General features: G+C 46.1%; 1 protein-coding gene across 1 annotated transcript; it reads right to left on the reverse strand.

Moving 5' to 3' along the window:
* LOC133114178 (E3 ubiquitin/ISG15 ligase TRIM25-like) lies at positions 1-5,636 on the reverse strand. Its single transcript, XM_061223347.1, has 6 exons — positions 5,019-5,636; positions 2,295-2,363; positions 1,834-2,067; positions 1,526-1,685; positions 848-898; positions 1-530 (listed from the first exon to the last, which is right to left on the reverse strand). Exons 1-6 carry the CDS (start codon positions 5,634-5,636, stop codon positions 1-3), a joined length of 1,662 nt encoding a protein of 553 aa, XP_061079331.1.
* Positions 5,637-10,386: the final 4,750 nt, after the last annotated feature.

Consider the following 10,386-nt stretch of genomic DNA (forward strand, 5'->3'; position numbering starts at 1 on the left):
TCAAAGATCACACAGTTTTACAGAACTTCCCAAATAAACCCAGAACCCAGGATAGAGGGGCTGAGCGAATGTGGTCTGGACTCTGTGCAGGAGGGATATTGTGTCAGAGACGCTGTAGAAGGACAGAGTTCCTGCACTGTGATCCAGGTACACTCCTATTCTGGAGGAGGAGGGGAGAACAGGGATTAAAGTGCTGACATTATTGTGCCTGAAAAAGTATTTGGACCCAGCAGGGTCCAAACTCCAGGACAGGTTATTATATCCCAGACCACAGTCATCACCCTGTCCTTTTTTCCTGCTGATGTGTTTATATGACACGGCTATACAAACCTCACACCCACTCCACTCAGCCTCCCAGTAACAGCGTCCAGACAGACCCTCTCTGCACAGGACTTGAGCCCTGCCATCAAATCTCTCTGGATGATCAGGATATGACTGGATCTCTCTCACAGAGGTCACCACTCTGTTACTCTCAGACAGACGGAGGTTTTGATTCACTGTGTTGGGGTCCAGTGTGAGCTGAGAGGAATCTGATAGAGGAGAGGACAGGTAAGGTCTGTTTATAATTCATTATTTTCTCCATACATACTATCAGTGTACGGCATGATTTAATTCATTTTCCTTCTCCACATGTGTGTACAGTATGCATGTGTGTTCATGATTGTTTCAGAGGACATACGCAATGCTGGAATACGAGAAGTTATGATAAATGTTTTTAATGAAAGTGTCATGCTTTTCTACTTGTCTTAGGGTACATTTTAAGTGCAATACCTTATTAAATAGACCGTTTGTGTGTGTGTGTGTGTGTTTCTGTGTGTCAGCTCAGAGTTTCAGAGTGAGCACTCACACTGTAAGAAATCCTCTCTGGTCCTGGGCTCTACAGTAGGGACATTTTTCACTGCAGAGACAGAGTGAGAGAAAAATGCACTTCATTGGTTTTGTGTGGAATAAAAGCTGGTTAAAATACAGTACTGTGCAAAAGTCTTAGGCACCTGTATAACATTCTGTTCAAATAAGATTCTTTCGAAATAATTCAATGAATGGTCCTAAATAAACGTACTATACATTCAACATTACATTTTAGTAATTTGGCAGAATAGTTCAAAACTGAATCAAATCAATATTTTTTGCGACCACCCTTCGGCGTTAAAACTGCATCACTTCTCTGAGACAGCCAATGCTGTCCTGCAGTTCTATAAGACAATCAACAAGGAGGTTGTTCCAAGCATGTTGGAGAACTTGCCACAGTTCTTCTGCAGACTTTGATTGGCTCCTTGCTTCTGATCTCAAACAGTCTTGATCAAGTTTTTATGTAAAAAGTAGTCAATTGCTTACAGTAACATGTTACTTTTTAAAATTAAATACAAAAATGTCTCTTTAAAATTAAATCGTTTGGAAAATGATTATTTGGAAATCTCAAATGTGTTCTTTTATACTAACACACACAAAAAAATTTACATATCTATAGTAAAGTCTAGGGTGCCCTAAGACTACTGTATATTTTGCTTATTAAAGTTATTTCAACCTGATTCAGGAATTTTGACCAGTTCCCCCTTGCAGATATCCTCCAGTCGCTCTTTCAGTTCAGAGACAGATTTCCTCACAGCCTCAAAAGAAAAATGTGGACTGACAGTGATGCTGGGTAAGTCTCCAGGTCCAGGAGGGGCACAGAGAGACTGACAGCTCTACAGACAGACAGACGGACAGAGAACAGTCTCAATATTACATATTGCTGTGCAGATGCCAGGAGACAATCTTTGTAAATGAGGAACACACATCACCAAGTATGTACAATGTACATAGTGCAGACTGTCAGAGAGCCAGCGATGTTACCTGGAGGAAATGGATGTGATCCTCTGTGTGTGAAAGCTGCTCCAGCTCAGTATCTCTCCTCCTCAGCTCAGCAATCTCTTGCTCCAGTCGCTCCAGGAGTCCTTCAGCCCGACTCACTTCAGCCTTCTCCTGATCTCTGATCAGCTCATTCACCTCAGAGCACCTTCTCTCAATAGAGCGGATCATCTCAGTAAAGATCCTCTCATTGTCGTCCACTGCAGCCTGTGCAGAGTGCTGTTAGGAGACACAGAGAGAGAAGGCCTGTACATTTTAACTATGCCTTACACTCAGCCCTTATAGGGACCCCAGAGAGCTTGTTCCCCACAGTGTGGCTCAGTGAGATTGAGCCCCACAGGGCTGGAACGTGGCCCAACACTGGGCCCTCACTGGCTGACTGGAGGAGAGCCCTGACTGAGCTCCAACATAGTCAGGTGTGGTGTTCTCCTCTGGTCAGTACCCACCTTGACTGACTGCACAGCCTGCCTCAGATCCTGCAGCTCCTTCTCTCTCTCCTGGATTCTCTGCTGGAACTTACTCTGTGTTACCCCCCAGCTGCTTCTGTGGACACATTATTTTTATGTAACATGTTAACAAGGTACATTATATCTTGTTTTCAACTACATTATCATATTCCAAATTAAACAAGACTATGACATGTTTCAACAGCACAGTGATGCAGTGTGTAGCATTGCCTCCACCACAGCAACAAGTTATTGTGTTTGAATCCTAGATGATGGTCTTTCTGTTTTTAGTTCTCTTTTTGTCCACATGGATTTTCTCTTCGTACTCTGTTTTTCTCCCATAGTCCAAAGACATGCAGGTTAGGCTAACTGGAGAGTCTAAACTACATTAGGTAGATAAATACAAATCCAGTCTGTCTCTCTCCCTCTCTCACTCACTCATGTAGCTGAGTGGTGCATTGCATCAATGCCACTGTGTCCTTGTGTGTAGAATCTGATCTTCGGTCCATAGTGTTTACATTACATGTCCTGCATGTGACCTGTGTGCTTATATGTCCCTGCGACTTGCATGGTGCTGAAGTGCACAGAGTAATTCAGGCAAGGTCGGCATGGCAACAGACAGATACCAGCATGGAGCCCAGTGAAGTTATGATTACGTTGTATTTTTTCAGTCCTGTGCTTCAGTAACTGATGGTAAGACAGTGGAGAATGGCTTTCACTTAACCCTCCTATTATGTTTTGGGTCAATTTGAACCCATTTATTGTTTGAATCAGTTAATCTTTTTTCATATTGATACTACATATTGATTACAACATTATGCTATGCTAAATCCTGTACTGACAGTGCACACAATTGTGTTGCATGGGATTCTCTTGACTCTCTGAAACTGTATAAAATCTAAGGAATTATACAACCATTCATTATAAATTGTAAGAAATTATTGTAATAATTTTTATCTCAGATTTCTTTGTCGATGATTCTGGTGGCACTTTCCCATACAGATGCCAACCTTTCTCTTACTGTTGCTTAGGCTCTAAAATATGATGTTTCTCACAGATTTTTCATATTCATGGATAAAAGGCTAGTCATTTCTGAAACAATAAGAAGGCGAAAACCAAAGTGGCAAAGTATTTCTATACAATAATTGTGTGTTTATCTCAACATGCCTCTTCAGTGTCGCGTGGAGATCGGGGACAGTACCTGTAGAGTGGCAGACCGGGGTGGTGGTCCCCATTTTCAAGAAGGGGGACCGGAGGGTGTGCTCCAATTACCGGGGTATCACACTCCTCAGCCTCCCTGGGAAAGCTTACTCTAGGGTACTGGAAAGGAGGCTCCGACCGACGGTCGAACCTCGGATTCAGGAGGAGCAATGTGGCTTCCGTCCTGGCCGTGGAACAGTGGACCAGCTCTTTACCTTGGCAGGGTTGCTGGCGGGGTCATGGGAGTTTGCCCATCCAGTCCACATGTGCTTTGTGGATTTGGAGAAGGCTTTCGACCGTGTCCCCCGGGGAACCCTGTGGGGTGTACTGCGGGAGTATGGGGTACCGGGGCCGTTGTTACGAGCCATAAGGTCCCTGTATAACCAAAGTGAGAGCTGTGTCCGCATTCTCGGCACAAAGTCAAGCACGTTTCCGGTGGGTGTTGGACTCTGCCAAGGTTGCCCCTTGTCACCGGTCCTGTTTGTGGTATTCATGGACAGGATCTCAAGGCACAGCCGAGGTGAGGAGAGTGTCCGGTTTGGTGACCTCAGAATCGCATGTCTGCTTTTTGCGGATGATGTGGTTCTGCTGGCTTCATCGGACCGTGACCTTCAGCATGCACTGGAGCGGTTTGCAGCCGAGTGTGAAGCGGCCGGGATGAGAGTCAGCACCTCCAAATCCGAGGCCATGGTTCTCTGCCGGAAAACGGTGGATTGCTCCCTCCGGGTTGGGAACGAGTCTTTGCCCCAAGTGAAGGAGTTCAAGTATCTCGGGGTCTTGTTCACGAGTGAGGGTAGAAGGGAGCGTGAGATCGACAGGCGGATCGGTGCAGCGTCAGCAGTAATGCGGGCGTTGCACCAGACCGTTGTGGTGAAGAAGGAGCTGAGCCGGAAGGCGAAGCTCTCGATTTACTGGTCGATCTACGTCCCAACCCTCACCTATGGTCACAAGCTTTGGGTAGTGACCGAAAGAACGAGATTGCGTATACAAGCGGCCGAAATGAGCTTCCTCCGTAGGCTGGCCGGGCTCAGCCTTAGAGATAGGGTGAGGAGCTCGGACATCCGGAGGGAGCTCGGAGTAGAGCCGCTGCTCCTTCGCGTCGAAAGGAGCCAATTGAGGTGGTTCGGGCATCTGATCAGGATGCATGGGTCAAAAAGTCTTAACATAATTGGAGTGTTAATGTTTAATATTCAACCCTTGTGTTGTCTTCAGGGTCAAAAATGACCTGCCACTATGTTTAACAGCAGAGAAAACCCCCAAGCAAGATATTTTTTCAACTTGAAATTTAATTACAAATTTTGTGATGAGTTTGTGATGACAAAAGGTTTTTTTTCATGTAAAATTCAATTAAGCTGCTTTATTTTCGGAGTTGTGAAGGCGGCTCATTTTTACCCTTAGGACAAGGGGAGGATACAAAATGTTAAGACTACACAAGGGTTAAATGTAATATTTACTGCACTGATCTATGCTAGCCCAGTTGGGAGAAGGCTTTGGATGCACAGCTGGAATCAGGAGTGGCAGAACCATGTTGCGCTTCAGTCCAGTCCTTACCTGTTTCTCTGTCCATTCTGCTGCAGCTGAGACTGTATCATGCCCTCTGTGATCATCCATCATACACAGCAGACAGATACACTGCTGATCGGTACGACAGTAAACTTCCAGCAGTTTGTCATGATGAGAGCAGATCTTCTCCTGCAGGTTTCCAGTGGCTTTGACCAGTTTGTGCTTCTTAAAGGCAGGAGATTCATAGTGAGGCTGGAGGTGAGTTTCACAGAAAGAGGCCAGACACATCAGACAGGATTTAACGGCTTTGTGCTTTCTCCCAGTGCAGGAATCACACACCACATCTCCAGGTCCAGCATAGCAGTGAACAGGAGGGACAGCTTGGAGTCCTGTCTTCTTCAGTTTCTCGACTACATCAGCTAGTATGGTGTTTTTTCTTAAAACAGGCATTGGGAAGAAAGTCTCTCTGCACTGGGGACAGCTGAAGACACCAGTATGATCATCCTGACTCCAGTAGCCCTTAATACAGCCCAAACAGTAACTATGTCCACAGGGAATAGCTACCGGATTCTTCAGTAGATCCAGACAGATCGAACAGCTGAACTGGTCTTGATCCAGAACACCTGTAGGCTGTGACATTTTACTGCTCAAATGGAGATTAGTTTTAGTTCAGAATCTTTATGAGAAAGAACAGGAAATGTCTCCTGGTTCTGAGCAGAGCCACCACGCTATGACAGTAACCTTGCACTGCACACACTGATAGAGACAGCGTTGAGTTTAGTTTCTCTGAAATAGCATGACAAAGAGAGTGGCTTCCTGGCTGTGCCAACAGTTGCAGGAGGTGTGGTGTTGGACTGAGGCCAGCCTGAGCAGAGCAGAGACTCATATGATCTGTCTAGTTTGACCTGTTTCTGGCAGGAGGTTTGGTGATGGAGTTCAGCCACAGCAGGGCCACACAGAGACCTTTCAAGGGGTATGTGCTTAAAGTGAGCGAAACACCAACCAAGAAAAATGGTTTTATGACACCCAGTTATTTTATGGAATATATATTTACCAAAATTAATGATTGAAAATTAATGACAGCAATAGAAATAAAAATCAGCATTTCCCAAAGGATTTTGGGAAACTGTGGTGGGAGATTTGAACCTGTAGGGCGACCCCCCTTACCCCTGTACTGATCTATTTAAAATGGAGTCACACTCCAATGTTGCAGTAAAATATTCCATCACTATGTCAAATAAAATGGTCTTGATGGTAAATGAAAGTTAACATAACGAATAAGCGAAACATTTCTCAAGCAAACAAAGCAACAAAAGAAAGGTTGAACTTCAAATAGCTAAAATGTTTTAGTAGCAAGGCTCAGTTTACGAGAAGGAAGTGTTTACGGGACCACGCCTACAGGTTAAGTAGACACACCCCTGGATGGCATTACGAATCAGTCCAGTCCAGGATTTTAAAAGTGTGCTTCAGTCCACAGTAGGTGTCAGACTGGGTAACCGTCAAGTCACGAGAAAGAGAGCTGTGTGTCAGGCCAGAGGAAAGTGTTTGGTTTATTTCTTGTTTATTATATTTTCCCAGAACATGTGAGGGGGACAGGCAAATATGTTTTGTTTATTTTTGCTCTCGCTCTCGCTCTCATTACATTACATTACATTATTGGCATTTGGCAGACGCTCTAATCCAGAGCGACGTACAACAAAGTGCATACCCATAACCAGGGATAAGTTCGCTGAGAGACCCTAGAGGGAAGTACAATTTCAAGTGCTACCTGTACAACAAAGATAAGGACAAGGGCCAATTTTTTTTCCTTTTTTTTTTTCTTTTTTGAACAAAGAAACAAACAGAGCAAAAGTGACCAAAGTTCACTATCCAAACACTGCTTACCTAGCTAACTAAAAATACCGATACACAAAGCAAGTCACAGAGACAACAATTAAGCTTCACAGGGAGGTAGGGAGGGATGGGGAGAGGTGCTGCTTGAAGACGTGTGTCTTCAGCTTGCGCTTGAAGGTGGGGAGAGATTCTTCAGTTCTGACCTCAACGGGGAGTTCGTTCCACCACCGTGGAGCCAGAACAGACAGTAGTCGTGAGCGTGAGGTGGAGGTTCGGAGAGGGGGAGGTGCCAAGCGGCCTGTGGAGGCTGAACGAAGAGGTCTGGCAGGGGTGTAGGGTCTGATGATTGTTTGTAGATAAGCTGGGGAAGACCCCTTAACTGCTTGGAAGGCTAGCACCAATGTTTTGAATTTGATGCGAGCCATGACAGGCAGCCAGTGGAGGGAAGTAAGCAGGGGGGTAACGTGTGAGTATTTGGGAAGGTTGAAGACCAGACGAGCTGCTGCATTCTGGATAAGTTGGAGGGGTCTGATGGCGGACGCTGGGAGGCCAGCCAAGAGGGAATTGCAGTAGTCCAGGCGGGATAGAACCATCGCTTGGACCAGGAGCTGGGTCGAGTAGGGGGTGAGAAAGGGGCGGATTCTCCGTATGTTGTATAGGAAGAACCTGCAAGACTGGGTCACCGCCGCAATGTTATTGGAAAGGGACAGTCTGCTGTCCATCACCACGCCAAGGTTTCTTGCACTGGGTGATGGCGTGAGTGTGGTATCCCCGAGGGAAATGGAGAGATCCAGATGGGGAGAGGTTTTAGCAGGGATGAATATCATTTCAGTCTTGCCTGGGTTGAGCTTTAGATGGTGGTTGTCCATCCAGCTCTGGATGTCCCTCAGGCAAGCAGAGATACAGGCTGAAACCTGCGTATCAGACGGCGGGAACGAGACGAAGAGTTGGTATCGTCCGCGTAGCAGTGGTAGGATAGCTCATGTGCAGTGATCACAGGGCCAAGGGAGCGAGTGTAAAGAGAAAAAAGAAGCGGGCCTAGGACTGAGCCCTGGGGAACTCCTGTGGCGAGGGGCCGAGGTGTCGATACTGAACCAGCCCAGGCAACCTGGAAGGAGCGACCAGAGAGGTATGGACTCAATCCAGTCCAGGGCTGTGCCACAGATGCCCGTTTCTGACAGGGCAGACAGGAGGATGGAGTGATCCACAGTGTCGAAGGCAGCAGAGAGATCTAGAAGAATGAGGACAGAGGAGAGGGAGGCTGCTCGTGCGGCATGGAGTGACTCACTGACGGAGAGGAGCGCAGTCTCTGTCGAGTGGCCCGATCTGAAGCCAGACTGATGGGGGTCTAGCAGGTTGTTGTTAGAAAAGAAAGAAGAAAGTTGAGTAGAAGCGGCTCGAGATACCGGGCGGTAGTTCTGGATGATGGAGGGATCCAGAGTAGGCTTTTTTAGCAGCGGAGTGATGTGGGCCCTCTGGAGGATGCCGGAAAACAGCCGGAAGACAGGGAGGAGTTGACAAGGGAGGTGACAAATGGGAGAATGTCTGGTGTGATAGTTTGGAGAAGAGAAGAGGGGATAGGGTCAAGGGCACAGGTTGTAGGGCGGTGGGAGAGCAGGAGTTGAGAAGCATCAGACTCTGTAAGGGGGGAGAAAGTGGAAAACGAAGGGATGGGCCTGCAGGGGGGAAGGGCACAGTGAGGGGGGCAGTGGTTGTAAAGGATCTGCGGATGACTGTGACCTTCTCATCGAAGAAATCAGCAAAGTCATCAGCAGCAAAGGAGGACTGAGGAGGAGGAGGCGGTGCGTTGAGGAGAGAGGAGAAAATAGAGAAAAGTTTCCGGGGGTTAGAAGCGGAGTTCTGAATTTGTGTTTGATAGTATTTTGCTTTGGCGGCAGTGACAGTGGAAGAGAATGCCGCCAGGAGAGACTGGTAAGTCGTGAGGTCTGAAGCGTCTCTGGATTTCCTCCACTTCCTCTCCGCTGCGCGGAGGCTGGCCCTGGAGGAACGGAGGGTGTCAGATATCCAAGGGGACGGGGGGGGGTGTGCGAGGCGGCTTTGAGACAGGGGGACAGAGGGAGTCAAAGGCGGAGGAGAGAGATGAAAGGAGGGTGGCAGATGCAGAGTCAGCGGGGAGTTTGGAGAAGGATTCGAGAGGGGGGAGTGAGGCGGTGACAGTGGTGGCAAAGGAAGAGGGTGAGAGGGAGCGGAGGTTACGGCAGGCTGAGGAAGGGTAGGTGGGAGGAGGGGGAGGAAGATGGGGAGGAAGAGGGAGGGAGAATGAGATGAAGTAGTGATCAGATGTATGCAGAGGGGTAACCGTCTTCCCTGCTCTGCCTTACAAAATAAAATGACGATGCAATCCGGAACATTCATATCTCCCTGGGTCCTGCTCTTCAGTCCACCCAGGGGTGTGTTACAGCGTGTGACTGTTTTATAAACAGATTTGAAACAGTTATTTTCTAGAAGGGAGGCATTTCACCTACTTTACATGAATATCTGGTCTCAACATTCAGCTTAAAACAATACTTTTACCACTTAATGATTAACAATCAACAGCTTTAAATATATGCATATAATTGACCAAGAGTGTGTCTAGACATTAACATAGGATAATGACAAAAACAGGCCATTCAGCCCAGCAATGCTCGCCTTTTCCTACCACTAAAGCATACCTACTGCCCAAAAGCTAAATAGTATCAAGTCTGTTCTTAAAAACCCCCAGTGTTTCTGCCTCCACTACATGTCCTGGCAAGCTATTCCAAATGCCGACCACCCTCTGTGTGAAAAAATACTTCCTAATGTCTGCACGTGAGCTAATGTCTATTTATGTCCCTTGTTCTTTCCTCATAAGTTTTATCTTTTACACATGAAATCAATCTGGTTGCAAATCTTTGAACCTTTTCCAGCACCTCAATATCTTTCTTCTAGTAGAACTTTCCAGAACAGCACACAATACTACGAAAGTATTCTATCGGGTATTGTATAAGGTGAGTATAACTTTATTTATACTCAATACACCTGGCTATGTATCCTAGCATCCTGTTGGTATTTTCTCTGCAATAGCACATTGACTAGAAACTGAAAGGCTTTGTTCAAATATTACCCCCAAGTCTTTCTCAACTTGAGCACATTCCGATTTTGTACCACCCATAAAGTATTCCAGCCTAATGTTTTTATTTTCCATGTGTATAACTTTACATTTAGTTTTTACAACTTTACCCAATATTAGTTGTAATAGTTATTACAGGCTACCCAATATACTGAGGCAGTTTGGATTGCATTTTAATCAACAAAAATAAAATTTGCAGAAGCATTAGAACTTAAGATAATTTTCCCAAAATGGCTCATGTCTGAACATTTGTGGTAGGGTAGGGGGACATAGTTTTAGGTATGTAGATTATTTACTTTGTCTAAGTACAAATGCTGGAAGGGAATCACAGAGCACATGCAGTACTCCTTGTCCCAGGATGTCAAGGAAAAAACCATCCTACTTGAGTAGCAAGGAAGGAAGGAAGGAAGGAAACACTTGAAAAATGAGCCAATGTCTTGAAGA

The sequence above is a fragment of the Conger conger genome, chromosome 16 (genome assembly GCF_963514075.1).
Source record: "Conger conger chromosome 16, fConCon1.1, whole genome shotgun sequence".
NCBI classification, from domain to species: Eukaryota; Metazoa; Chordata; class Actinopteri; order Anguilliformes; family Congridae; genus Conger; species Conger conger.